Source organism: Papilio xuthus, unplaced genomic scaffold (genome assembly GCF_000836235.2).
Source record: "Papilio xuthus unplaced genomic scaffold, Pxut_1.1 DF827777.1, whole genome shotgun sequence".
Lineage (NCBI taxonomy): Eukaryota > Metazoa > Arthropoda > Insecta > Lepidoptera > Papilionidae > Papilio > Papilio xuthus.
The window spans coordinates 2,842,230-2,867,133 of NW_013530872.1; the positions used below are offsets into that span (position 1 = coordinate 2,842,230).

Below are 24,904 nucleotides of genomic sequence, written 5' to 3' on the forward strand. Positions count from 1 at the left end.
AGACAGCAAAATATTCCACTTTACACATTTTTCATGTCCATATCCAAATTTTAAGTCAGGAGTTAGTGAACTGAATGTGCCAAGATTGAGAGGTTTTTAAGAGACATTCCAAGGTTCTTAAATACCATTGATTAATGTATATTTTTTAATTCTTAGAACTTGTGTAAACCTTTGAAATGTAACAAATAAACATGGTATACCATGACATTTTCTTAAGAGGGATTTTTTATTTGAGAATAAATAATGACAGGAAAAATAAGCAATTAAATAACAAAGACTTTAAACTATATTTTGCTAAAGTAATCAATCACTTCCATTCTGGCATTTCTCCATTACTTTCTCAATGGTCCTTCAGAATCCGGAGGGATGCCCAGCTCTTCATCGGTCCAAGTGATGGGATCAATATAAGGCCATTCACCCTATATAAAAAAATACAAATTATATAACAAGGAAACAGGAGTTAGAATACATGGCTTTATAAGATAAAAACTAATTAAAGGTAATTTTATCAAATTATTAACAAGATGAAAACTTATTTAAAATTCTTATAGTTCTGCTAAGATCACATTTGTTAATTGGTCACTTAGGGGAACTTAATTTATATTTCTTATACTAATTTCACCAAAAGGACTTTAAGTAAACAGTAAATGTTTTCTATGAATTATATGTACTAACATAAATATGTTCCGGTTCGGTTGCACAATGATAAAGAATCCAGTACCAGCAGAGTCCCCCAAGCACTTGAGCTAAACATAACGATCTTTTGGAAGGTAAAGGAGGTGGTACTCGGTATGTCCAAACCCTGAAAACATACAAAAAACCAATTTGAATATAGCACAATTATTTTAAAACATGTCAATGATTTTGCCATCAGTATATATTTAAATATGCTTTTATTCATAGAACTGAATCGTTTCAAATATATGTAAACTAAAAACTATGGCACATGTTTTGCTTATGAAATGGCTCCAATCTCTCTTAAATGTATAGCATATAGAAATTATAAGTTCAGTATGGGATGAATGTCTAAGTAAGGATTGTTGGACTACTACTTAAATAAATGACTGACTCAAAAGTAAGATTAGCGCATGTAAAATATAGTTACTACTACTACTGTACCTGTACTAATAGCTATTGCATGATATTTTTTAATATACTAAGCTTTATCAATCATATCTAGTTTAAATTGTGTTGTTCAATTAAATTGCAACTTAATTAAAGTAATAACCTAAATATGCATTCTAATTGTTTTTTGTTTCCGTGACAAAATTAAGCTTTGGTATGACATAACAGCATAGATGATTACCCATGTCCTGCGTTTCTCTTCACTTGCTTAACATGGTCGGCAGCTACTTTTGCGGATCTAGATAAAAGGGCTCTCGAAACTAAAGTTCGTGCCAACATTTTCTAGGGTTTTCGGGCCCGCAATAATAACAATTTTGAAATCCTTTTGCAAAATATATATTCGATCTTCTTAAAACGTAATGTCACTGTCAAAATATCTTGTATTGTCAAAATTTATCTTTTTTTGTTTCGAGGTCGAATTTGGAAAAAGGTAAAACGATTCTGCCCAAGTCAACAAAATTAAAATCTGCACTTTAAAAAATTACCTAGGTTGCAAAGCTCTTGGGGCATTCCTTTTAGTATGTTATAAAGTACTCTGTGACTTATTTCTTGATTATCTTATACGCTTTCTTCCCTATTACGTTTTGATTAGCATTGTAAGGTTTTTATTAATTTGGCACACAAATTTCTAACATCCAAATACTAATAATGATCTCTTACTTTTTTTCCAAACTTATTCAAGAGATATAAATATTATTGGATTTATTTTCCTTTATCTTTCTAAATGTTTATAACACACTTTATAACTACATGCATTTGCAAATATATTCATGTTATGTGATGGTGCTCTGAAAAGAAATGAGATATATATCTCGAAATGCTACTAATTATAAGTAGGTAAATAAAATCAAACATGATTAAAATCAAATTTACTTAAAGTTATCTTTAACTATTTACTACTAATGATAACATAAATAACTGTCAACTATATAACTCATTCTATATAACAAAACTTCAATATCCTAGTGATACCAAAAATATTCATTTACTTCTTGCTTGATCCTTACAACAAGGTCTGGGACCATCTAATTTATCATCTGGTACAGCACTGTCATTATAAGGAATATTATCCAATTTTAGAGTATCTTCGGTTATCTTTGCCTCTGAAAAAAAAAAATGAGTCTTATATTTTCAATTTCAAAACCTAGTCCGTGTTGGTACTATCTAATTAGCTTTAGTATGTTTCGGCAAAATTGATGATCTGAAATAAAAGCCCTCTGCAATTACATTTAAATTTGGTCAAAGGTTACATAAGGATGTTCATGAAAAAAAAAATGTTATTTGTAAGTATATAATGTGTGGAAAGAATTAATATGTAAAAAAACATTTCTTGTCAAAACCCATGTCAATTAAAAAAAAATAGACTCTTTCACATTCCCACCCAACTCTTTTAAGGAAAGGATGTGAAGTGGAATTTGTTTTAAGAGTCGAGGAAGGGTAAATATCCTTTGTATGTGTGTCCCTTCTAGTATTGAGTAAAATTAGGCAAAGCTTCTGCAATTGTCTATGGGCAGAGGTTAATTCACTATTTTGTAATATTCAAGTGGCTGATTGCTTATTTGCCACCTTATAATATAAAAGACGATAAATAATGTAAATTTATTAAGACATGCCCCAAAGAATGTTTGTTCCCTTGATTAAATGATTAAATAAATGGTATTACCAAATACACCAGGCCTCACTTCCCGAGCTTGTATAACTTGTGTTCTTAATTCAGTTTCTACATCTTTGCTAAATTTAATCATCTGAAACATATTTTACCATTATATTGAAAATAAATCATACATTTATGTAATTTATTTAAGGATAAAAGCATTTAATGTTAACGTAAGATTTTAATAACATATAGGATGTATTGGAAACATCTCAATAACCATACTGGGTTATAATAAAAAATTGTTGTGTTTTGGGAATGTTGTTCTTCTTATATATTTGTCTAGTAGAGATTAAATTAATCATTCTGGCATGAAATCTAAGTTCTACTGGGTTTACTAGACACTTTTTTGTATAAAGATCAATCCTCACTATTATACTATTGAGTTATAATGTTATGGTGCTTGCAACAATGTTTAAATAAATGTTACATAACCGTAAAGTATTTATAGATACACTTTAAATAATGTTAGTATTAAGAAAACAATATTTCCTAATTCAAATTTGAACATATACTTACAGCCCTTATTGAACCTTCTTCTGTAACATGTTTGTTCTTTTTATACTCCTCATTAATTTTTGCTCTAGCTGCAATCAATGCTTTTAAATCTCCCTCGAAAACTTTGAGTCTAGTGCGATGTAATTTTTTAAAGCTTTGTAATACCTAAAATTACATTGAGCATGAGATAATAAATTTTATTTTACACAAATATCGCAAATCTTTTTCGTAAGAAATTAACATTACACTATTCCGAAGGCCACTCATTTTATTAATTTTAGAATAATTAATTTATAATTCTCACAAGAATAGAAATACTGTTTTGGTTATTTGATTTTTCTACCAAGCTCTTGACAGATGACAACAATAACAAGGTGACAAATGTCATATTGATTGATTTTTTTTAATTTTATGACCTTGTACCATAGACCTTTAGGTCATGTCTTATTTGGAAAATGTTCAGTACTTTGGATTCATATTGATTGACATTTAACATGCAGCACAGACTATCAAACTATTAACTGATTGAACATCACTTAAAAACAGCCGCTCCCTATATAGAATAGAAATCCATAAAGTAAAATGACATTGTAATGACGTTTTGACACTTGACAGTGACAGCAGGATTGTATCGTAAAATCACAAGTTTTAAAAGTTCAACTTTAAATGCCGTTTCGAACTGAATTATTTGCTGGGTCATCTGTAGTAAGCCTAAACGTTCCTCTGTATTATTTACACAAAAATATGTTAAGGTTTATTCGGTGATTTTAATTGTATATATTAATCAAGATGGATCTTTCTATATTTCTCTTACAATTTGTTGCTTTCCTAGTAAGTAATTTTTATTTTGTACAATTTAATATATGAAAAATAACTCAATTTTAGTAGAAAGTAATATGTTTTCAAACACACTCATTTATTTGCAGGATTTATTAGCCGTTGGCTTAATTGTTCCCTTGGTCCCTAATCATATTCGCCAATTGGGTGGAAATCACATATATGTTGGCTTGTTAGGCTCAATATATTCAGGATTTCAATTAGGATCAGGTCCTCTCATAGTAAGTATAATGAGGTTTTTTTAAACTATATATGAAGGCCAGAACCAATGTAACAATTTTAAAAGTGAATGTATTTGACATTTGGCATTTAAAAACTTGAATTAAAATTATCTGCATAACATTAATTAAAATTCTGTGTTACATGATTCTAAATTTGATGTATGTAAATTGCATTTAGCTCAATATTCAATTCTATTTACTTAAAATTTGTGTTTCAGTTTGCAACCAACATACTATATATTTTATACTATTAACACTAAGTTACGGAATACTGCTGGCAAAGATGAAGACCTTGATTTATTTTAAGGATCACATTATTTCAGATGCAATGCTATTTGCAATAATGCAATTTTACACCTTATCTATGGATGTAAATAAAAATCAGGTTACCTTAAATTAAAACTAATAACTTGTATTTTTCTTTTTTAGGGAAGTCTAAGTGACCTAAAAGGTCGTAGAACTATACTAATGTTTACACTGCTCTTGTGTGCAGGAGTTTATTCAATTATGGGATTCATTTCATCAATAGCTGTAATTTTAATATTAAGAGGAATGCTTGGTAATTAAAATGCTATTTACTTTTTTTTATAAATGGAAAGACATTTTGCTGATGCTTATACTTGTTGCCTAATATTCTTATTTTATTACAATTTTGTGGTCATAAATGTGATGGTAATTAATTAATAAGTTGTACAATTACATAACTTTAAAATGGAACATTATAATCTGTTTTTCAAACATATTAAGAACTGTACAAACACACTTTTAATCAATTTGAGGTATCACAATCAAATGTACATATAATTAAAAAAAAACATTAAGCAATTGTGCAGTTCTTATTTCAAAAAAATGAATATTTAATGCACATAAGGTACACACATTGTTGAATCTAGAAGTATTGAATGTGATGTATAATATTGGCCTTACAATATATATATTTTTCAGGTCTATTTAAACAAACACAGTTGTTGACAAAGGCTTTAGTGCCGGATTATGAGAGTAATCAACAAAAACAGTCTGTAATATATGGTAAAATGGCAGCCATATCTGGTGTTGGGATTACCTTAGGACCTGTTATTGGAGGACACATAGTGGAAGATCATCCAGAGAATGGTTTTATGTATATTGCAATTATAGTCGGGTTTTGTTTCCTTGTTAATGCCGGTAAGACATTTTTTATTTGATTTTAGATGTAGTAAAATTATGAAATAAAATTGCTAGATTTATAAACGAAAAATAATATAATAAGACAATGCACATACGCATATTCAAGAAATAAATTGATTTAATTTTGTAAATAACTCAACAACACAAGTCAATGAAAAGAGTTACATCTTATTTAGACATCCGATAAGTCATGTAACTTTATTCATAAGACAGTCCAATATAATTGACAAAAATTTGCATTTATATCAGTCAGTTACTATTACCACTCCCACTTGCGACTTGTTTGTCTTCATAATTATAAGCATTAGTAATTAATGATAATTTTCAGGACTGGTTTATTTCCTGCCAGCAACCATTAAGAAAACATCAAAAGAAACAAAGAGCAAGTCAGAACATGAAAGTGTAATGAATAAAATTATAACCAGCAGCAAGCAATCTGTAGTTGAACTGTCAAAAATACCTTGGGCTGAATACTGGGATGTATTTCTACTAAAGGCCTTAATAAGTTTTGCAATGGCTGTTTATTTCTCTAACTATTCATTATATTTAAAAACAATATATGAACTGTCTCCTAAATATATAGGGTATGTTATATCAATTCAAGGAGTAATATCATCTGTTTCTAGTTTCTTTATAGGTTATATAAATAAGTTTTATTCTTATGATACTGATTATAGTGTAAGAAACTTACATATGTTTATTCTTGTTGGTGTTTCATTGACGGGAATGATTTTAGCTACAAATGTTTATATGTTTATTGTATGTCTGCTACCTTTAGCTGTTGGTAGTGCTGTAGGTAGGTTAGTTTCCTTAGAAATGGTATTAACAAGATGTAAAGGGAAACATAGAGGAACTCTTATTGGAGCTACAAATAGTGTGACATCTTTATCTGGAGTTGTTGCTCCAATGGTGGCGGGATTTATTGGTCAATACTTTGGGGTTGCATATGGTTTATATGCATCATTATTTGCAACACTACTCGGAGTTGCATTGAGCTATCAATATAGAAGGAAAAACAAAGTTGATTAAGATAAAATATAATTATAGATTTACATAATGTTGGTTTGAATATATTGTAAATTTAATAAATTTATACATGTTTTAGACAATTTTGTTTAATTTTTGAATCTTCATCATCATGACATGTGAATATATTATTTAATTTCTACTTTGAATTGTAAATACCTAATTTGTGAAATTGTTAATTTTTATAAAGGTTACTTAAAATAAAATATAAAAATGCGTATCAACTAAATTTTAATTTAAATAAACAAGAAATATTAAGTCTATATATGTTAATATACCAATCATTCTCCTTCCAATGCGCGCATTTGTTTCTTTCTCATATCTTTTATTAGATTTTGAATGGCCTCTCTGTCCTGTTTGTTTTCAGGAGGAAATATCTGGCGTTTCGTATTTGTAACCCATTCTTCAAAGTATTTTGGTTGGTTGAACACGAAAAAGAGTACCACGGGAAATGTGGTATACATTGCCATCCTCCCAACCTCTAGTTTCCAGTTACCCATTTTGTTGTAACGTAAGATGTAATAAATTTTTTAACAATATTATTCTACCCAGCTTGTAAAATGTGATTAAATTTATTTATTTGAAGTTTTGGATTTGACAGTTCAGTCAGCTGTTGTGATAAAAATGTTACCATACCCTATGTAAGTAATGCTACTATCCTACCTGCCCTTTCTTTTTAGCGTTTTTAACTAATTTTACTTTGTTATTGAATTAAATAACATTTTCACGTTAATCAGAAGACCTTTTCAAATAATTTAAGGGTTTTTATGACCTAAATAATATTTTTTTTATTACAAACACGGGTCATAATTCCATGTCTAGCAAAGGTGATTTCATTTAGTTTGTTTAATACTGCTTAAAGTTGGAAAATATTAATATAGAAATTATTTATTGAATGATGTAACGGAAAAACATTAAATATGTTAAAGGTTACTTTTATGTGGGTTTTAGCTGTCAGTTGGTAGTTTGTCCGCGGCATTAAAAAAAATCGCTCGCAACTTCCTCAGCGTAATAATAAATAAAAATGGAAACATCCTAAGTCTCTCCCGCAGCACACCTTTTCTTTAAAGTCCTATCAAAATCGGTCAAGTCTTTTCGGCGATTACCTATAACAAAAGTGGACTTCCTAGCAGATAGACAAAAGTTTTATAAGTAGGTTTTTCGCTCAAAACACATACTTCATGTTCATGTTATATCAATTAGGTAAATATATTTAAAAGTATATACATATATAATATATTAGAATTTTTGCAATAAGGCAGCTTAGCAGTTTTATGGTAGTGGTTATACCGACCGATTTTAAAGAAGTCAATTTGTAACTAAGTCCAAAGAATTAAGACTTAATAAACTTTGTTGCTCCAAGGTTTATAAGTCGTTTAAAGTACATTTTTTTGTTTAAGTGTATCTTAAAACGGTAATACCTTGTTGACAGATTACCAATATGGCTGGATACTTAAAGCAAAGAACCGTTAGCGTCGGGCATAAAGATGTCCTTCTATAGTAAGTGTGGAATTAATTGATCACCGGTAACTTTAGCGGCTTTGCCCTTTTACACAGGGCTGCTACACATGACTTAATAAATTATCCTCATTAGAACCCTTTACTTTGCTTATTATATTAGTATTATTTAATATTCTATAGTTGGATTTTTCTAAAGTCATCACGTAAACATCGCTTTTAAGAATCTTCAATTTATTTGATTAACGACTGTTCAAGAAACAGGATAGCATTAAATGTCATAAAAAAGTATTGTCAGTGTTTTCAACGTATCGAAATGTGCTTTTTTAAACTTTCTCAGCAGCCCTTTTCTCTACGGATAATACTAACTACTATTCGTATACCGCTCATATGAGTATAATATTACAAATGTAATTAAGAACAAAGTGTTGTATATAACTCTTTAATAAATAAAATACATTTAACCATGGATGTCACAACCCTATTTTCATATACTGAGACATGTTAGGTGCGCTCGTAAATTGTCCTGTTAAATAGTTCCTACTTAATCTATTATAACGTAATCGGATTAAGTTATATTAACTTTAGAGTAAATCGACTGAAAATAAGATTCCATACGCATTTCCCTATTGGATAATATTTTACTTATCATGCTAAAATTATAAATACGACTGTTTAGATGTATGAATGGATTGGTGAATGAATGTATGTTAGAAGGTACCTCCAGAAAGGTTGAACGGATTTCAATCAAATTTGGCATAGTATAGAACATAGTCTGGAAGAACACAAAGGCTATTAACTACTAATTATGTCTTTTTTTTAATCCACTTGTCATGGGTGACCGCTAATATTGTATAATTCAGTTGATATCTTAGCGACTCGCTGTGAAATTTCTTGGAAAGTAGACATAAGAAATTCTATACGAATAAAAACTGAGTATGTTGGTGCATTGACAAAGTTAAACACCTACGAAAATAATACTTACATATGTATTTGATCATAGATTTGCAGATAACATTATCAAAGGCGTATATATTTTTGTATAATATAATTTAATCAATTAAATTTTACATATAAATTAAAAAGGTATGTATATAGTATAATATATTTAGGATTTTTCAAACTGACCATCATTAAAACATTCGAATTGCGTGACTATTATTATCGTAGGTACTATTTTTTGTCGATTCCAAATAAAAATACTTTTATTTAAATAAAGTGCTTTATGCTTCCGCCCCACGCAATCCTCGTTTCGTGAAATATACGTTTTACATCGGATAGGAGCGGGCAGCGGAGGCTGCGATCATTGCAAACGATATTAGCTGTCTACGCGGTACGAACACACAACAACTGTAATAGCATGAAATAGTATATCAGAGAGCGCATTACTGCCGGTGCAATGCTTACACTATAACCAGGATAAATTATTTAAGACTTTTCTATTTAGTGTCAGTCTTTTACTTTAGCTCATTCTTCTTTTGCGACTGTCATCGCTGCTATGAATAATTTTTTTTCTTTACTTTGATAAACTTCTGTCAGTGCCTTAATTCACTTATAAAATGTAATAGGAGTCCTTTTCGATGACCTCCAAAACAGTCAGAACTGTTCGATTACAAGATTAAAATGACTAAGCCACTACTATAATTTACGGTATAGGAGATAATTACAAAAAAAAAATATTCTAAAAATTAAAAAATACTGTATAATCGATAAGGGTCTTGGGAAATGGTTGGCGTGTGGCAACACCACGCGGTATCTGATGCCGTGCGCTCCGGAACGTGCCGCGTGCTAATGCGAGCTCGTCACGATTCCGATTTGTTATCGCCGTTATTGAAACTTGTATATTTTTGTTGTTTTTATTACTATCATGACATTTAGTAGAAGTTATTACACGTACTATCCAAGAGACACTTAAGTGTATGTGGTTTTATTCCAATTCCATTGAACTGAGAGAATGTAAGAGCGAATCTGATAAGATTGAAGTAAGTTATGAAGGGTTTTGCCGGAGCTCTGTGGAATAGAGATGTTATTTTGCTTTAAGGCTGCTAGTTACACGGTTAACGTATAAAAAATCATAGATAAATACTTAAAGCAAATATAAAACATATATTTGAAAGCTTTAACAAAAGCGCCACAATTTAACCTTCAAACAGCTACAAAGTGATTTGTAAAGCTTTTTCAATATGAAATATCACCAGCCAATTTATCGATTCCGATCGATGACATTGAGCCTTTTGTTATTTATATATTCCCAGCTATCTCACTCAGCGGGGGGTAACTTTAATTCCAACCACATCGAAATTAATTCAATTTGTACTATTGCATAAATTTTGGGAAACTGAATTATTCATGTTGCATTAACACCTTTGAATAGGTGATCTGATTTCATAGTATTTTTTTTGTATCATAAAGCGGCAAACGAACGAGCAGTAACAGATGTGATTATATACTTACATATATAAAAATACAGAATTGCGTTAATCAGCTGCGTTGCCTCACGAAAAAGATTAATCGATGGTAAAATCAAAACATAGCTTAGGGCGAACAGTGAAAGGAAAGGAAATAAGGCACACGACGATCTGATTGTTTCCTAGAGATTTCTATGAGTCGCTTTATTGTTTGTCTTATTACTTCATCAATTTCTTCCGTAATCAATTTTACTATTAGAAACATAAAGATATGTTAAATGTTTGAATAAATTTTCTATAGCCACGCTCCCTCTATTTGTTTTTGTCCAATTGTTTTATTTATACTGCATTTATCACAAAGGACATTGTAATAAAAAAAAGATGATAAGAAAATAAAGAAATGCAGTGTTGCCATATAAGCCAAGTTTTGAAATACATATAAATATAAATTATTTATTAAGCCACGATGTCTTCATTACTGGGTATCTGGGTATCTAGGTATGGGTATGAATATATTACAATTTAAATTGGAATAAGGATAGACCATATCACAACGTAATATAATGAGGCGTGAAATGAGAAACTACCCTGCTTTATCACCGCCCACATATTTTCAGTACAATGGATATAGCAGACGTGCACTCGAGCGGCCAGCAACATTACGTAGACTACTGTATCATTTTATATTGTAGCGATGAGAAATATTTAAAAATAAAAAAATAGTATTTACGCCGAAGCGTATAATTAAGGAAATTAATAGAAATAATTAAGCTGTTAAAAAAAAAATTAAATAATTTAATTGTTGAGAACGAAAAAGAAATTTTGTCAAATATATCCTTGGTACTATTGTAATTAAGCTAACCAGTTTTTTTAATGCCTGGTTTACATTATGCTAGTATACAGTAGAATAGTATTGCTGGCCTGCCTAGGACGATATGAATTCACTGGCGCCAGATAATGTTAACCTTATTCCAGTTGTATGTCAGCACTTGATCATGCACAACTGGACCATAATTAGCGGGTAATCCCTAACATAGTGTTACTAGGTCTATCTTTTGTAATACATATTTTTGGTCTTTTTTTAAATGTAAATGAACTTGTTATTTTCCTTTCAATAAAAAAGTTATAGTTAAAAAGTATAAACGCATTAAAATACGAAGTTCATGTATTATTCAAGGCGTTTAAGGTAAAAAAAACATAAATCTTTAAAAAAACAATTAGTTGTGATACGCAGTAATATAGTGAAATATGAACGCAGCGACGACATACGTCACTGATGACAGTGACACAACGAGGAGAGTTCTTTGTTATCATTATTCGGTTTTTATTTGGTTAATAAAATGAACGATGCTGTTTGCTACAAATAAATTCACAATTTCTATTTAATTTAAACTTACAATTTATTATTATAATTGTGAGATTGTGTGTGTGATGTAATTACACTTTTAGTTTATTGTTCCGCGTTTTACCTAGACTCTATTCTTTACCATAAGAAATTGAACTATGGAATAATTCGTAACCGGAATACATTATAAAAGTGCAATATGGAAGCGCTTTCTAAAGAATTAGTAGATAAAATTGCACTAGAATGTATAGAATTATATAGAAAGGTACCGAAAATTGGTAAACCCGCCGCAGGAGAATGGAACGTTTTATCCAGCGTCGTACGGTTAAATACAGAAACTCAAAAGTTCGATGTTGTATCATTAGGTACTGGTTCGAAATGTATTGGAGCCACAAAAATGTCACCCGAAGGGGTTAAAGTCCATGATAGTCATGCTGAAGTGTTTGCAAGAAGAGGATTTATGTTATACATTTATAAAAACCTAGAAATGGCAATAACATCACCAGAGGAGAGTATATTTATAAAAGAAAATGGAAAATTTCGATTGAAAGAAAATATTCAATTTATATTTTATTCATCCCAAATGCCTTGTGGAGATGCTTCTATTATTCCTAAATCAAATGACAATAACCATGGAAACGTTGTAACTTCACGTAAACGTGAAGCCGAGGATGGTCACGATGAGGAAGAACGTAAAATATTAAAGAGTGATGATATAGATGATATTCATAGGACTGGAGCAAAATGCTTGCCACACAATGAACAGGATCCTAAGGAGCCGGGTGCAAAGTATCACTTGCTAGGTCAGGTTCGGACTAAACCAGGATTAGGTGACCGAACTCTTTCTGTATCATGTAGTGACAAAATTGCTAGATGGATTCATGTTGGCATCCAAGGAGCACTTTTGGACATGCTGCTAACTGAACCTATTTATATCAAACATTTTATCTTTGGCGGTGGAGTACCATACTCTAAAGAATCACTCACTCGGGCTTTTCTGAACAGAAATGGCGAGGAACAGATAACAGTACCTGTTATTCCATATATTTATCAAGCTACAGCAATTTTTTATTATATGAAAAGTGAACAGAGAGCTCGGCCTGCTCACACTAGTATTTTAGTATTTAATTTTGGGTAAGTTTTAAATTTTGTCATCAATTTACATACTGGATGAATGAAGGAATTAAATCATAGACTTACAAGTGCAGAAGCATATTTGATATATTCTTAAATTTGAAATATGTATAGAACAATATTTAATTCATTTATAGCTTTAACTATGCTTTTATCCAAACGTAAACTTGGTGTTTACTCACTTCTAAACTTGTAGATTTTATTTCATCATCATTAGCTCACTATTCGTCCCCACTGAGGGGCTCAGAGCCTACATTAGGGGTGACCAGGACATAGTCAAACACACTTGCCCGCTAAGGGTTGGTTAACTTCACACATATCTTTGAACATCTCATCATATATGTGCAGGTTGCTTTACGATGTTTTCCTTCACTGTAAGAATGTCGGATAAATGTACGTATGCAAATCGAAAATTTAAAAGCACATTGGTACATAGCAGGACTCAAACTCGGTATCTGTAGATTGTAAGTCAAGTGCTTAACCCCTGAGCCACTAACCCTCTATTAGACGTCATTTAATTAATTATAAACAATTTTTCATGTATTTGATTTAATGTCTTGATTCCAGTCTGGTTGAGGTTGCAGTCCATGGTAAAAGGATAGGTGTAACAAAGAAAATGGAAAGAACAAGGAGAATCGCGTTAAGCATATCGAAATATTATTTGTATAGAAGATTCTTATTTCTATTTCAACTTGATCCAAGTTTAAAAGAAAAATATGCACTCGATAAACTAGAGTGTATACCATATAACGTTATGAAAAGGAAATCTCAACGTTATTATGAAAACTGGCATAAAGCGAAAGAAAATTTCTTTAAATCTTGGACAGTTAAACCGGATATGTGGTCTTTCTGTATAACAGAAGACGAGTTAGCGGTAAATGTTATTGAGCTAAACAAAATGATTCATTATACGGATCCCAGAAGAAGCATAATGATCCCAAATTTTGACACACCTATTGTTTTCTAAAGGTGTTTATTACTGTAGATTTATTAAATCTAATAAGAGCATCTAAGTAACATGACTTTGAGATTTGCTAAACAGCTGTGCGAGAAATATAGTTTTAAGTGATAATTTTATATTGTTTATTATATGCTGTATACAATTATATGCTTGTGTAAAACATTAATATGTGGAAAAAAAACTTTGTACTCTATAAGAAAATTGAGCGAACGGATGAACATTGGCACAGTTATTATTGTGTAGAAGTGTATAAAACTACTTTTAATAATAAAGGCAAATTTTTTCCATTAAGTTAAATACATTATGTAATTATGTTTTGAATGTTTAATAAAAAATTAAATATTATTTTTGTGTATTATTTATCGGAAAACGCATTCACAACACATAAAAAATATCGGCTTCCTTCTTGCTGATTTTTATTTAATTCCTTCTGTGTGCCATTTTATTTCTGTTTAATATGTATTTCATAGCAATTTGAGGGAATGGAATCATGTAAGTCGTTGTTTCTAATAGTTTTTGTTATGTTTGTATTTACGTGTGTTTTATGCAGGTCATAATTTTATTTAATCTTGCATTACACCTTCCGACTGTCTCCCTAAAGCCTGAAAGGACCACCATGAAATTAGATAACGAATCCGACGTAAGAGGAACCGTATCATGTAAGAGTATTAAAGGTATTATAAGATTCAAACTTTATTGAAGCTTGTGTTTAGTTGCGACCGCTGCGAGTAGAGAAAATTGCGCGCACATGCTCGCCTTTACGTTCCACTACAGATAAAATGGTATTCTTTATAGCGTTATTTAAACTTTTTGTGAACTTGTAAGGTATTATAAAGTAAATACAAAAAAATCCAGCGTCGGTATCGATGCAACTTTCTCACAATTGACAGACGGGCTACGACTGCGGAATTTTCAAAGTCGTAGTCACTCTGAATAAGGCCGGAGATGGACTTAAAACTAGTCGATGCAGGTAATTGAATATAGCCATTTTTGTATTTATGTGTGTAATAAGATATTCCGAGCCACCATAAAGTTTGGTTGGCTCTGTATTTATAAGTAAAACAAATGAGTTCACTGTGTATCTCAAACGCCTACGGATTTTGCATTAGACAATAACGTTGATCATTCAATAAGGTGGGCCCCGACAAAGGAATATGATAAACTGAAATCGATATTTGAAATAGTTCGAACAATTTGGATATTTGTAAGCCTGCAATTTTTCTATTTCGTTACGTTACGCTTGATATCTATGGTATGGTAGTGTTAATCTTAATATCTCACTAATATTATAAATGCGAATGTTTAGATGGATTGATGGATGGTATATCCAGAACTGCTGCATGGATCTCGATGTAGAACATAGTCTGGAAGAACACATAGGCTACTAATTATGTTTCTTTTTAATAACTGGCGAACAGAGTTGCGGGCGACAGCTAGATATTTATATTCTGCCGTGTACACCGCATTCCTCATGACTCAGTGTTGCCATGGAGAAAATATGACATTGAATAATCGACCTCAATAGTATAAATGGTTGCTAAGTGCGAATACGATGCCAAGTATTAACTCTTTGTAGTACTTCGGATACAAAACGTATCGTCCAGTACCTTGTTTCAGGTTCACCCACTTTCTACCGGAAGGCAATTAAAAATAATTTGCATTTCTCTTTATGTATTTACACACGTCATCTTTGGGGCCAATGTTACAAATAATAAAAAAAAAATTGGACCGTATTTTATAACCCAGTTTGATTTATTAATTACTAGCTACCGCCTGTGACTCCGTCCGCGATATAAAACAAAACTTAAGTCGCCTATGTGTTCTTAAAGGCTAATTTCGATATCTATGCCAAATTCCAACAAGATCCGAGCAGCTATTCTGGAGATACCTTTTAACATTCATCCAAACATTCGCATTTATAATATTAGTAATATTTCGACTACTATATTGTTTTTCAATACTCTGGCCGTAGGGCATTGCGCTAAAAGTATGCAGTAATGTCATTTAAATAATATCAATAAACAAATTATTAATGTTTTCAATTGAGAAATTATGAACAGTAACGGAAGTTTTGTAATGAGAATAGTAATAAATGATTATTGCGTGTTAAATGGGAAATGAGCAATTTGCGACAAAATATTAAGTATTATTTAATATTTATTATGTAAGTTAGAGAGCGTCGGTGGCTCAGGAGTCAAGCACTTGACTTGCTATCTGCAGGTCGTGGGTTCGAATCCCGCCATGTACCACAATGTGTTTTTCGATTTCCGATTTACATATGTACATTTATCCGACGTTCTTACGGCGAAGGAAAACATCGTGATGCAACCTGCACATATCTGAGAAGAAATTTAAAGATATGTGTGAAGTCAACCAACTCGCACTTGGCCAGCGTGGTTGACTATGGCCTAATCACCCTTAACTTAGGGTAGGCTCCGAGCCCCTCGGTGGGGACGTATAGTGAGCTGATGATGATGATGATGATGTGTAAGTTAATTTGAATTTAATTTTCGCGAACAGGAAATATTTCGATGAAATTATATGATGTTATGGTCAAATTATAAAAATAAATAATGTACATATTTATTTAAATGTATTGCGTGAACGGGATAATGTTTGGTTAGTTTTTCTACGAAGTTAGTATAAGGCCTGTTTCCTGTTTGTCATGTAACAGTAAGTTTTCATAAAAATTTATGATTGTAACAAATTTAACAATGAAGGTGGGCACTTAAACCAAAACTCCGTATTTTATGATAGACTAGTTGTCGTCCGCAACTCCTTCCGGGGGGAATTAAATACTTAATTAGTATCCTATGTGTTCTTGCAGTCTATGTTCTACATCTATGCCAAATTTCATCGAGATCCATGCAGCTGTTCTGGTGATACCGATAGATATATATTTTTTACGTCTTATCAAAGTTGACAGGAGTGATGATATGTTTCATGTAGACGTTTTGTTCTTAGAAACCCACAGTTAATCTTACAGAGTGCAGTGTTACTAGAAGGCACACGACGTCATCTTGTAACTTTTATATTATATGACGTATGACGATTAAAAACAGTAAAGTCTAAAAAATTTCTTTTATTATTCATCCGATTGAATGTTCGTCGATCTTCTTTTATTTCTTAATTTAAATGTTAAAAGTAAGATAATGGACCATTTACACTATTTAAATGTAACTTGAACAAAGAACCATTTAAGAACACCGCCCCGGGAAGTTACTGCTGTCTGTAATGTAAATAAGGTAAATCTTGTATATATAATTTTAATTGTTCTACTTAATCATCCATCAAATGACCGTAAGTATAGTTATCAGTGTTGGAATGTTTTATATTTACTCACGACAGTAATGTATAATGTCTTTATTGCTTTTTAAATTACAAGATTGTGTTAAGCGTAAGTTTTCACTAATATAAAACTTGTTGAAAAACAGAAGAGTGACATTTGTTTCGACAAATGAAGCTTATGATTACGGTAAATACGATAGATACACTTCGAAGTTCTTTAATCGTATATATTCGCATTTGTTACGAGTATTATGTCTTGTCTTATTAGGTTAAACAACCTCGTTTACTCGTAAATAAAAACCCTCTAGTCAATTTAGGGAAGCATCTCGAGCGGTGTAAATTCTTTTAGAACAATTTGGAAAACCAATCCGGTCTAACGAGACACCTGGTAACGAAATTATTTAATCCTACTAATATTTTAAATGTGAATGTTTAGATGGATAGATCTTTGTTAGAAAGGCAGAACGGATCTCGATGTAATTTGGCATATATAGAAGATGGTCTGGAAGAATAGGCTACTAATTATGTTTTTTTTTATTCCGGGCGGACGAAGTCGTAGCCGATCGCTCTTTTTGTATAAAAACGCAGTTAAACGCTTCAGTGTTTAATATATTTTTCTTGGTAAATTTATTTGAATGAGTAAAAAGGTGAATTGTTTACACTGTCATTTTGTCTTATTGTGTTGTGATCCGTCTCTCTATAGTTAATTAATGAGTGCTCCGATTTCGCCGCCTTGATTTTCTCGTTCTTTGTTTCAAGCATTTCCGTATAGGGAGTTAACCATTTACGGTATAAATTAATACAACAGTTTAAAAGGTATTCAACTTTCATCGGAATTCGTAGAGATATGTTAAATGCTTAATATCCTGAAGCTATTTTATTTTCTTATTTTTATGTTATTATTTTTAAAATATTTATTTATTTATTAAATTTACGTCATTAAAATAAATCCACGCGCTATTTTAGACCCTCCTTGTTTAATTTTTTTTTCAAAATCTCTCTGTATCATGAAATTGTTGTCTTTAATTGTCTAACTGCGACCCTAGTTTAACCCTTAGTAGCCTGATTTACAAACGAAAGTGATTTATTTTTAATACTACTGTGTTTGCTTGATAAAATAAAACAATAATGAAATTTGTTTTTTTTATTGTCGTTGGAAAGAATATTATACAACAGTAAAATAGGTACAGCCAACCTATAAAAAACTAATAGTAGTGTGAACATTCGGTTTAAAAGATTGGTATCAAAATTGAAACTCTAGGCTAATAAGGGTTAAATGGTTACTTAAGCGGTCCCTTAGTGTATTTCGTATTAAAAGTAAATTAAACGTTATGTTCTGAGAACAACATCCCTATTAATCATATTGTTATCTCTGTTTTGTCAAAGATCATGAGAGTGGTGTCTGAAACCAATGATAAGAGAGGTCTTATGAGCGCTATAATAAAACAGTTATTATTATAAATAATGTGATAGTATTATAGATGTATATACCTATGTTTGATTTAAGTCATTTGCAATTGGCTGCGCTTGTAAGGATCGTAGTGATTTGTTTATTTCGAACGCAAGATATTTGAGGTTAGATAGTTCATAAGTTTAGTCTGTCTAGTTGTCCCAGTCGCCGTGACAGCACAATGCCGGCTCCGTGGTATAAATCATAGCAGGTGATCGTGTACGGGTCGCTATGAGCAGGTTGGTACTCGATTTCGTTTGGGCTTAAGCTTACTAGGTTTCGTAACGGTGTAATACCATAGACGTATTAGTTTAGGAGTCTATTCTATATTTTTAGTACATCTTTTATAAAACTACATGTAGGTATTATTAATATTTTATGTTAATAGTATTTTTTTTCGAGTTATAGACAAAGGTAAATCATTTAGTTTCAGTGCCTTATATAGTTACTAGCGGACCCGACAGACGTTGTCCTGTCTACACGTCTTTAATTCGAATATTATTTAAAATTTGATACTGCGACGGTAGCGCCGTCTGTCGGATCCAATGTAAAACATTCCAAAATCAACAACTACTAATAAATTAAAAATTAATTAAAAAATCATTGTCCAGTGGACAAAATTGTGAATCTAAGCCATTCCCAGATCCCCATGAACACACACAAAAAATTTCATCAAAATCGGTCCAGTCGTTTGAGAGAAGTTCAGTGACATACACACGCACAAAAGAATTATATATATAAAGATTTAGGAACCTACTGAAAGGAAAATAATTTTTGGCAGGTGTATGTCCTATTATGAATTATACGCTTATTATTATTACGCTTTAGCCTATTTTAAAAGTAAGGCTACTATAGTCAGCTCATTTTAAGTGCATTCAAGGTATCATAATATGTCAATACAATCAAGTTTGAACAAACTATGATATCACCGTAAACATATCATTCAAAACGTTTTATCATACATTAAATCATTGCAAAATTACATTTTCAAATTGTTTGTTGTAAATATTATTTCAGTGTTAAGTGGTGTCAGCTTTCTTCGGAATTTGACCGTGGAGATTTATCGTGGTTGAACAATGAGTCGTGACAGGACACACCCCTTGATGCGGCCTCAACGAACTGCGGCCAATTTACGACCTAACTGTTCTGTTTGCAATACGTATCTTATAACATCTCCGTTGCTAACAATATTTTATGTTTGTCGACCAAAGAGTTATGTTCATAACATTGTAACTTAAAAATTGTATTTCATGGTGTCTCTATATGGTTGAATTAAACCCACTGGTAGGCCTACTACGAAGAAAAGTTTCTCTGTCTCATTCAAAGTAAGGATTGAAGTGTTATATTGCTTGACATACTTTATGGATAAATAAATATTTATACTTTTCATCGACTACAACAATAATGTAACCAAGTGGTGTAGGCAGAAACAGACTTTCATTTAGCGCGCTCCTGATAACTCTTCTGCTTTATAATCATTCATCCACTATTCCACTGGTATATGTTTTTTTTACAGCGACCTATAAATAGAAGAGAATTTATTCCAAAGCTTTCGATGTTGTTTTTCTTGATCTTAATAGTTCGAAGAAAAATGTCGATAGACAACTGTATTTGCTCGATAGAGCTTTTAAGGAAGAGATCCAGTTGTATGGCCATGTACAGCAAGTAACAGTTACGTAGCCTCGAGGTTCACGGGGAAAACGAGCCGGGGTACGTTTGGACTGATCAAGTAAACATTTTCCCGGATTACCGTACCGGATTATTATCCGGCGCCCAACGCTCCCGGGGCCATCGCATCAACAAAACGGTTTCCCGCTCACTCTGACGCTTTTGGGTCAAAGGTATTTATTTTACTAACAGATACATTGTGAGATATCCCTTTTCGTAACTCGAGACAGATACTAAAATAACTCAAGAGTACTGTTGTTGCCGTGGTTCGTATTTGTGGCGGACGGTTTTGAAGTAGTTGCGATTTATCATATATTAAATAACGTTTTATTATTGAAAAGTTCTTAATAGCGCCTTTTCGAAACGTTGAAAGATATGTCGAATGTTTAACGGGGTTACGATACCTACTTCATCATTATGAATTGATGGCCACGGGTGAGGATTATATGGTGAAAACTTGGATGACATCACTTATTTATACAGATTTATGATACGAATTTTCAGTCGAAATGCATTTGTGTGGGTGTTTATTGTATTGTTAATATATTTTTTATCTTACAACACCTTTACTAAAAGGACAAGGGATTTCTGTGTCAAAAGTCGATTTTTTTTTCATGAAAGAAACTTTTATGTATAGAAAAAAGCTGTTGAAAATGACATGAACAGCTAATATTGTTGTTTTAAAAGTAAACACTGGATTGGTCAATACATAACAAAATAACGTTACAACGAAAGAAAAGTAACAATAGGTCATGTATCATTTCTTAACGACGTAAACGAAGGTAAAGGGTAACAAAATATGACACAATTGCAGCGTATGGAAAGTGTGCTTGATTAAGATACTTCAAAACCTTTGATAGCTCCAGTAACAAAGAATGCATTGTTAACGTAAGAAATACCAAACTGATTATGCGATGTTCGAAATTCCGCGTGACATACTGCCCGATGTTACAAGTGAAATAACGATGTCTTCTGCTTTATTGTGGAATGTCAAGATGTTACCAAAGATTATAAAAAATATAGACAAGGCTATAAGCATTAAACTTTTAATTACAATTGATTTTGTTACTATAATAATAAAATTGTGGAGGACGGCATGTCCAGAGGTTGGTAGACAAGGGCTGAATATATGAATTTTACTTTGATAAAGTAAAATTTACTATGTTCATTAGTCAAAAAAGTGATTAAGCATCGATGTAAAAAATATTAAAAAATAGTTTTAATATAAAGGCTGTTGCAATTCTTCGGAGTGTTGGTCTGGAAAGAAACTATGTCCTGTTTACAAGCAAAATACGCGCTAGCTGTGATGTTGAGGAAATCCAAGCCTCTACAATAGAGTCATAATTACAATTAAGTTTTAAGGTATACGTATAAATCATCAGGCATTAACCTGCAACGTATTATTGATAAAGTGGGTTTGGACTGTCCAGTATTAGCCATGTGGACGCGTCTATGTGGTGTACTCCTATTTAATTTCTTATTTGATTTTGTATAGACGTGTGTATGAAATAAAAGTATTTTTTTTATTATTATTAAAGTGGCTAGTCTTCAATTAAATCTTTGGCTTTATATTTTCGGCTATAACATAATGTTTATATATGTTTGTCGGTGTAGATGTTCAAGAAATGTAATGGGACCATACGCAACTTATGAAGATACACACTGGAGATGAAATAAAATGTCTTTATCAACTGAACAAGACAATAAAAGAAACATGTAGTTGGTTTTCTTAAAACTTACGTAATTAAATCGATATCGAAAAAGTAAAATTTTTTTTTCGTGTACTCGGCCGGCGCGTTGTTAACTGGTTGCCAATTTTAAAAGTAAAAATTATAATTAGTGTCTCCGTTTCGACGACTTTATTACTTATTGGCTATTTCAGAGCCAATGGTTCCGTAGATATTATTGTCATCGAACACATTGAAATCAAATTAAACACAAAAATAATAATTAAATCTAGAAAGATTTCTACGAATAATTAAATTAAATAAATAATATCGACTAATTTTACAAGTTGAACTTATTTCACAAAAATAAGTAAAGGATTCATTGTGTTGTCGCAGTTCAAATGTTTTTTTTTCTTTGTAAATCTTAATTTTTAACAAACTTGTAATTTGTTTACATAAATGTTGATTTTTGTTTTAATATTAGCAGATTTTTTTTTAAATAAAAAATTTACTAATATTTCTTTTACCATTCCAACTAAGCAATAGTCGAATGGCGGGATTCGAACCCCCGACCTCGTGATTGGAAATCCGTACCCTTAACCATTAGGCCATGGACGCTTGAATTTACTTAAATAAGTAAATCTATAATCTATAATATAAAGCCTTCGTGTAACTATTTTAATTAAATTTATTAAATGTTATAAGAATTAATTAATATAGATTTAAATTGCTGGTACGTATTGCACAATACATTTTAATTCGCCCTAAATGGACCATTGTATAATAATAAAAATCGGCAGTTAAAACTGACCGATATCGTCGTAATTAAAAAAAGCTGAAGGTCAATATTTAAAATAATCATGCCATTTTGCATTTCATTTTATGAATTTATAGTCTTCAATCATTGGATGACAACGGTTTTATATCGCTATTTATTTTAAGTGACTTGTACGTACGCGATCAAGGTTCATGATTGCGTTTACGGCTTTAAATGTTCCATTTTAAGATAAACTGATAGCTTGAGAAGTACATTTTAGCAACGTCCAGATATTTGACATGATGAGATGTTACTTTAACGTCGACCTCCATTGTCAATACCACGGTAAACCCGTGTCATGGAAATCAAATACTCTTTGTGATTTGACGCTCTCGATTTATTAAATGTATTCGTAAGGCACTGGGTCAATGATGTTAACGAAAGTGGCATGGTCCTGCGAAATTTGAAATGTTAGTTTAAAGGAAGAGGGGAGGACCGGAGTAATAAATCTGTGGTATAATCATCCGACCTCATCTCTGAACACGAGGATTCTTTTAAAAATAAAACAACGCCCCAAATACCCTTTGAACTTTGCATAAAGAAACGTGGACGAAATGTCGCATTCATTTTGGTGCAAGTAAGTCACGAATGTTTAGGTTTTGTGATGAAAATTTATTCACGTTTACCTCATTACATGAAAGGGTCCTAACTTAGTACAAAGTTCTATGTTTTGAATTTCGTGTACTGAATTATGAAAGTGCACATTTGTAAATACATTTTGGATTATGAAATCTCTCTATGGTACACGGAGATACAGAGCTTCCATATTGCAAACTTTTTTACACAGGAGAATTCAGCTATAACTGTGTTTATCTATGTATTTTTTTATGTCATTGTTATGTGTTATTTACTGTTATTATAAAATATGTTATCATGTAAACTCTTATGTAAAGCGTGTATAGTGTCACATTAGTTGTATACAATAACGACGCTATGCAGTTGTTTTTAAATAAATAAAAAAAATTAAAAACTTGAACGATAAATTTGAAGATCCATCAACTATCCCCGCTTTCAAAGATAGTATGGTTTAAAATATGTTTTTTTTTCATAACTAGATCAGTGTAGAATTTTTCTTAAGATGGTCACAATCTTTCAACATTTAAATTCTTTTTTATTCGCATGTTCTTATTTAACAATTACTAAAAGAGAATTGTGTCAATACTATTATTAATAAAAATTACGATTTAAGTGAGAAGGTAAAATGAAGTAACCGATTATTCAATAAAGATCCGATATCTTTGTAATGGTATGTATTCTGATAAAGATCAAAATTGTGTACATCTGCGACATAATAATCTTGATAACTACTTTATAACCTTATTATTTTGTGAATGTAATTCTCTTATTGTGCAAGGTCAGCGAAAGTATTTTTATAATACCAAAATTAAAGATTATAAATCTACGCAAATCTACTCTTTGGTAAATTCTCGTATGTTGCAAACCATTCAATAATAACTTCTACTAAATTTAACAATTCAACTTTTACTATGAAAGCCTTCATTTTTGCTTTCTTTCTTCATTGTAGCTTTTCATAATTTTAGCAAGAATTTTTAACGTCAAAGATTTGAAACACAACGGAAATATAGCTATAAAAAACTTAGTTTTTTTTTGGGTTCCTTACACAAATATTGTTAAAATGTATTTGATTTGCAAACGATACAATCGTTCACACTTAATATATTTGTTGCATTGAATTTAACAATGTAGACATAAAATTATCACAAATACTATTTATAGACAAGACAAAATGTACACTTATAGAACAAGCAACTTAGATAAATTGGCCGATCATTTCTCGTTCAGCATTCAACTAAAGAACCCTAAAAGGTTAAAGATGAATAGATATCAATTGTTTCATAGGCAAGTGTGAACATGGCCGCTATTGTTGAATATTATAAACGAGTTCTGACACGCGATTGCTTTGCGAAACGCCCCGCTCACGACTAAAACTAAATAAATAGTCTCGTATTGACATTGTTGCCCAAGCAGCTGATAAGTAATTTAATTAGAACGGCTTTAATTGAATATTGGAAATAACATGGCCCTGCGACGGCGATGTCGCAACGAATTAATCAAATATGATTTACACGCTAGCGGTTCTCATACGCGAAGAGGGCTGACAATCTTCTGATGAGTGTTGTCAATCTAACCGTAAACACTGATGAATCCTTAGTAGTCAC

General features: G+C 31.4%; 4 protein-coding genes and 1 long non-coding RNA gene across 5 annotated transcripts; 3 read left to right on the forward strand and 2 right to left on the reverse strand.

Annotated features, from left to right (window-relative positions):
• Positions 1-266: 266 nt before the first annotated feature.
• LOC106115661 (NADH dehydrogenase [ubiquinone] 1 beta subcomplex subunit 2, mitochondrial-like) lies at positions 267-1,483 on the reverse strand. The gene is given in 3 exon segments (NM_001312098.1): positions 267-419; positions 676-802; positions 1,307-1,483. Coding segments are annotated over 3 exon segments (312 nt in total). The 5' UTR covers positions 1,405-1,483; the 3' UTR covers positions 267-332.
• Positions 1,484-2,019: 536 nt separating this feature from the next.
• LOC106115596 (complex III assembly factor LYRM7) lies at positions 2,020-3,708 on the reverse strand. Its single transcript, XM_013309026.1, has 4 exons — positions 3,524-3,708; positions 3,299-3,442; positions 2,789-2,870; positions 2,020-2,228 (listed from the first exon to the last, which is right to left on the reverse strand). Exons 1-4 carry the CDS (start codon positions 3,542-3,544, stop codon positions 2,107-2,109), a joined length of 369 nt encoding a protein of 122 aa, XP_013164480.1. The 5' UTR covers positions 3,545-3,708; the 3' UTR covers positions 2,020-2,106.
• Positions 3,709-4,014: 306 nt separating this feature from the next.
• On the forward strand, positions 4,015-6,567 carry LOC106115595 (quinolone resistance protein NorA-like). The gene is given in 5 exon segments (NM_001311837.1): positions 4,015-4,108; positions 4,204-4,335; positions 4,765-4,894; positions 5,281-5,499; positions 5,831-6,567. Coding segments are annotated over 5 exon segments (1,224 nt in total). The 5' UTR covers positions 4,015-4,066; the 3' UTR covers positions 6,532-6,567.
• A 5,132-nt stretch (positions 6,568-11,699) lies between these two features.
• Positions 11,700-13,911, forward strand: Adat1 (Adenosine deaminase, tRNA-specific 1). The gene is made up of 2 exons (XM_013309020.1): positions 11,700-12,873; positions 13,441-13,911. Exons 1-2 carry the CDS (start codon positions 11,939-11,941, stop codon positions 13,838-13,840), a joined length of 1,335 nt encoding a protein of 444 aa, XP_013164474.1. The 5' UTR covers positions 11,700-11,938; the 3' UTR covers positions 13,841-13,911.
• Positions 13,912-18,553: 4,642 nt separating this feature from the next.
• Positions 18,554-20,125, forward strand: LOC106115650 (uncharacterized). The gene is made up of 2 exons (XR_001227765.1): positions 18,554-18,811; positions 19,590-20,125. It is a non-coding gene; the product is annotated as an uncharacterized LOC106115650 (long non-coding RNA).
• Positions 20,126-24,904: the final 4,779 nt, after the last annotated feature.